The 5136-nt window shown below is 38.2% G+C and overlaps 1 protein-coding gene across 1 annotated transcript; it reads right to left on the bottom strand.

Annotated features, from left to right (window-relative positions):
• Nucleotides 1-264: 264 nt before the first annotated feature.
• On the bottom strand, nucleotides 265-1246 carry LOC113195117 (olfactory receptor 5B17-like). Its single transcript, XM_077797208.1, has 2 exons — nucleotides 655-1246; nucleotides 265-545 (listed from the first exon to the last, which is right to left on the bottom strand). Exons 1-2 carry the CDS (start codon nucleotides 1244-1246, stop codon nucleotides 265-267), a joined length of 873 nt encoding a protein of 290 aa, XP_077653334.1.
• Nucleotides 1247-5136: the final 3890 nt, after the last annotated feature.

The raw sequence follows: 5136 nt of genomic DNA, 5'->3' as shown, positions 1-5136 counted from the left end.
ATAATGGAACCATAACAGACATAGAATAGCAAAACAATCCTGAGGGGTGAAAAAAAAAAAAAAAGGACTAAGCCGAGGCATCAGAATTCCTGACTTGAAAATATACTACAAAGTTATGATTACCAAAGCAGCATAGTATTCACATAACAACTGACACAGAGACCAATGGAACAGAACTGAGAACCAGAGAGGAAGCCTGTGCACCCAGACAAAGGTGCAAAGATCATATGGCAGAAGGATCATTTTCTTCAATAAATGGTGCTTCTAATAACTTTTTTTGAAAGCACTCCTGACCTCCTTGTTCCTGAGGCTGTAGACCACAGGGTTCAGTATGGGGATGACCATAGTGTAGAACACGGAGGCAACTTTGTCTGTGTCCATGGAGTGACTGGGGCTGGGCTGTAAGTACATGAAGATAACAGTCCCACAGAAAATGGAGACTGCAGTGAGGTGAGAGGCACAGGTGGACAAAACCTTCTGGTATCCTGTATCTGAGAGCATCCTTAGGATGGTGATAAATATAAACATGTAGGATACCAAGATAACTAGCAAAAAAGATAATGAGAACCAGCTCATTATCATGCTTATCAGAGCAAGACAGAGCCATGACTGCTGGAATATCACAGAAAAAGTGATGGGCCACGTTGGACTTACAGAAGAAGAGACTGAATGTTTCCCCAACATGGATGGAGGCATTCAGGAAACCTCCCAGGTAGCAGCCTGCAGCCAGACACGCACACACACGTGTTGTCATGGTGGTGGTGTAGTGCAGGGGCTCACACACTGCAGCATAGCGGTCATAGGCCATTGTGGCCAAGAATAAATTTTCCATACCACCAAAGGCTCCAAACAAGAAGGCCTGAGCTACACAGGCATTGTAGGAAATTTTCTGGAATGAGTCCAGCCATGACTGTGGGAGTGACCGCTGAAGAGTAACAGAAATCTGCCAGAGACAGGTTCCCCAGGAAAAGTACATGGGAGTGTGGAGATGAGAGTCCAAGAGGATCGATATGATCATCCGCAAGTTCCCAACCACATTGATGAGGTATATGAGGCTCATCATGATAAAGAGGGCCACTTGTAATTCTGGGGCACTGGTGAGTCCTAGCAGGATGAACTCGGTCACTTCTGTTCTGTTCTCCAGTGTTGCTGGGGAAATCAGGAGTTGCCCCGTAGCAAAGAGGAACAAAAATGGGGCACTGAACATAGTAGAGACTGCAGTGAGATCAGAATGTTTATGTACCATGGTCATTACTTTGTTACTGTAGCCACACTATGTACTTCAAATTTCTCATAAGTAGAACATGAGCCTAACAATATAATTTAGTGTATTAATTATCTATAGGTTCCAGAATGTTGAATGATGAGTCTATGTGGTCCATGTTCATGAGCTGAGTGTAAGTTGAGATTTCAATAATTTAGTAGATGGTACATGACAGTGGAATTAATGAATCAATCAGTTCCCATTTTCCTTTCATGGTGAAGTCAAAGATCTCTTCTATGTAACTCATATGCCAGGAACTTGCCTGGATTCTGGACACTATATCTCTATTCCCTGATTTCTCAATACATTTGTGAAGTTGGAGAGTTGTTAATTTCATTTAGATTGTGTGACATCAGAGGTTGGGTAATGTATGTGTGTTTATAGAAGTATTAATTGGAAAGCTTTGGTCCCATACATAATGGTTATCATTTCAATGGTCTAAACTAAACTTAAAGTGAGTTGCAATTTACAATTACACACTGTCTCCATTGGTCCAAGCTCAGTGTTTGGGATTTTGCAGCAGTCTCCTGAGATGTATACATGGTGGAGGTGGTGAGATAACAGGAACCATGGAGGCAGTTCTGGTGGGGAAGGACACAGCATCAGTGCAGGGCTGGTCTCTGGGAGAGGTGCACATCAACCCTACATCTACAAGCTACAAATCACTGCTATAACCTAACTTTCCTGAACTAGATTTTCTTTATCTGCAAAATTAAGATGGTAGTGTGTGAGAGTGGATGAGCCCCCAGTCATCAGCTGATTCTGTAGTGTTGGCAAAGCCAAGCCTGGGAAACATTCCTTGCCAAAGGTGAGGATGTTATTGGCTTTAATGCTTGGCTCTGATGCTAACAGTTACCAGACGTCCCAGGACAATGGGTGTCCTGGGTACAGGAGGATAATGGCAGAATATTCTTAGCACTGCGACAGTAGGGTAGCTGCTGCTTTGTAAATTTTATCTGAACAAAGAAGCCTCTGGGTACTTACAAGCCTTGAACAATTTACAATGCCCCTATAGTTTAACTTCCTGATTATGAGACCTTATATAATAAACTTGCTGAGCTAGTTCTGAGTTATTGCTCCTATATCAGAGTACAGTTTTCCCACATGGACCCAGGTTTTAGTGATTATTTATGTGTCTTCTTTGTCTCTGTGTTTTTTCTTCATCTCCCATCATCCCTACTCAAAAATCCTTTGTTGATACTACACAGGTCACAGCAGTAGTGACCTAACCTCAAGGTGCTACTGTGAAAATCGAAATAATACATTAAAGATGAGTAAATGCTGAGTGTTTAGCAAAACCTGAAATGTGCTATCTGTGCTATTATTTCTAGGATGGATTTTTCATCTTTCTGTGGTTTGAGAAAAGTGGGTGCCAACATGGGGGCTTCAGACACAGGGAGGCTAGCTGTCTGAAAACCTCACTCAAGTTGCTTTGTCTCACTAGTCCACTAAGTCCACTGAAATTTTATGCACCCTCTGTGCACATTCTGTTCATAGGATTTTAGGCTCTGGGAATTCCATGTGAGCCTTCCTTTTGTTCAATTTCTTTATTAAATTTTTTTTGAAACAGGTTACGTTTAGCCTGCAGATATATGTGGCAGGAAAGTTCCAAGTTTAAAAATTTTCATTTGTTGAAGACCAGGACCAGGATTTTAATTTGAGGAATTTGGAAGCTCACCCATTCTCTGCTGTTCCCTATTATTCTCATCCTATTCCTTGACTATGCCATTTCACAAGTCCAGCCCACAAGGGCTTTATGTTTGCCCTTACCTTAACGTACGTACATAACACTTTTAACATAGAGTGTTCTACAACGTTGATAGAAACTTGATGTCCCTGTATAGGTAGGTATTATTATTTTTAGTTATCATTAAGATAGCTCATAATTTGTGAAGTTAAGTGATATGCTACAATTGCACAGGTAGATTGAGGAAAACTCAAGCTTCAATATTTAAACTCAGTGAAATTTCAATCAAAAACCTTAAGTTTAGCTACATGACTATTGATAATTGCAAATATGCTAGTAATAATAGGAATGAGATCAGGAGAGTATGTGCAAAATGTTAAAATGAAGTTTGGATCTTATTAATTCATTAGGTCCCTTTCTGATTAAAGAAGGGTTATTGCACTCTCTCTTTGTGCTCTTTAATCTCTAATGAAAATCCACCAGGTAGTGAACAACTAGAAATTACCAAATATCCATTCTATGTTTCATCTATACTTTAAAAAATATTTTAGTAAGTCACAAGATTACGTTTTATAAATGGCACTAAACTCTTTCCTGATTAACTTTTAATATTTACATTGTAGCTTCCCCTCAGTGTTTAGAAAAATGCTTACAACCCCACTTCTGTGCTCATGTAACTCAAAGAAGGTCCAGCTGCCCCACTATTTTAAAATGAATTACACTCTTTACCATAAGTATATATTGAATATAGGAGCTTACTTTTCTTCTTGATAAACAAATGATAGTCCTGAGCAGAGAGTTTGAAACCAGAAATTCTTCCATGGAAAAACATATTGTTGGAGCAGCTCTCTTACAGGTAATTGTCAAAGGATTCTGAGGTCTCTAAGGCTGGGACACATACAGGAAAGACTAGTAAGCATTTGGGTCCTGAATATACCGTCCATTCTTCCTGTATCTGTGGAGGACTCAACTCTTCCTAATTTGTAAAGAAACATTATAATATTATGTCTCCTACATCATCCACAGTAGTATGTTAGCAAATAATAAAATATCAAAACAACCTGGTTAGTGGTTATGATTTCAAAGTCAATCAATATAATTTTAATCTTGGGGTAGTCTTCTGGATCATGGTTGTATAGTCACAGCAAGCATTTGAGTTGGAAGAAAAACTTCCTGCACTAACAGATGGTAATACCCAGATGAATTAATAATGACCACAGTGGCACTGGATGCCATCCTCTCCCTCTAAAATAAACACCTGGAATTATGTCAGACCTCATCAGGGAACACTGCATACACAGAGCTCTCCTGGGATGTCCTCCCATTACTACATCTCACTTTCTTACAGAAAGAAACAGTTAAACTACCCATGGGATTAAGATGGATATTTTAAGTGTGCACACATGTAACTGTATGATCTGCTATTTCTCATTTCAATTTTCAATATATAACTGAAAGACCAATATGCATTCTTTTTAGTGGAGAGCTTTAAAATTTTCTTCAAATGTACATTCATGCAACCGCTATCACAATCACCAATGATAAATTTTCTTAATCATTAGAATCAGTGTAATTCCCACCTATTGTCATAGCAAACATCATCAACTTTTTCTATTTGGTTTTGCCTTTGCAAGAATGTTCTTGACTAGACTCTCAGGATATGCCATCTTTGGTTCATTCAATTAGTGTAAAGTAACCAAGGTGCATTCATACTGTTATACTTATTGTTTTTTGCATTCCCTAGTTAAGGGGCATTAGTGCTGTTTTAAGTTGTGTTGATTACAAATAAAGTTGATCTAACTCTTCATTTCTATGAATTTCTGTTGTTTGAAAATAAGTTTCATTTCATATATACATATATATGTGTATATATATATGAAACACTGCCTCACTCATTCTGTGAAGTCAACATAACCTCATAATAAACCTAGACAAAAATATTAGTGAAATAAAACTATAGACCAATGCATCGATTTATTATAGTGAAGAAATGTTAAAAACCACAGTAGAAATCCATTGTAAATTTGCATAACTATAAATCATGAAGGAGAAATTCTAATTCCAAGAATGTGAAGGTGTTTTAATATACAAAAATCAAGCCATGTAATAAACCAATTAATATAATGAAGGGAATAACAAGATCATTGCTGGAATCCCGAATAAGCAATTGCCAAAGTTTTACTTC

The sequence above is a fragment of the Urocitellus parryii genome, chromosome 4 (assembly GCF_045843805.1).
Source record: "Urocitellus parryii isolate mUroPar1 chromosome 4, mUroPar1.hap1, whole genome shotgun sequence".
NCBI classification, from domain to species: Eukaryota; Metazoa; Chordata; class Mammalia; order Rodentia; family Sciuridae; genus Urocitellus; species Urocitellus parryii.
Note: the sequence above shows the minus strand (reverse complement) of the source record. Positions and strands in the feature narration are given on the sequence as shown.

What these genes read in the sequence shown, in the direction of transcription:
- LOC113195117 (XM_077797208.1), bottom strand. Translation starts at nt 1,246, where the DNA reads ATGGTACATAAACATTCTGATCTCACTGCAGTCTCTACTATGTTCAGT. An exon ending in AACATTCAGTCTCTTCTTCT is followed by an intron (nt 546 to 654) that starts GTAAGTCCAACG and finishes CTTTTTTGCTAG; the next exon opens with TTATCTTGGTATCCTACATG.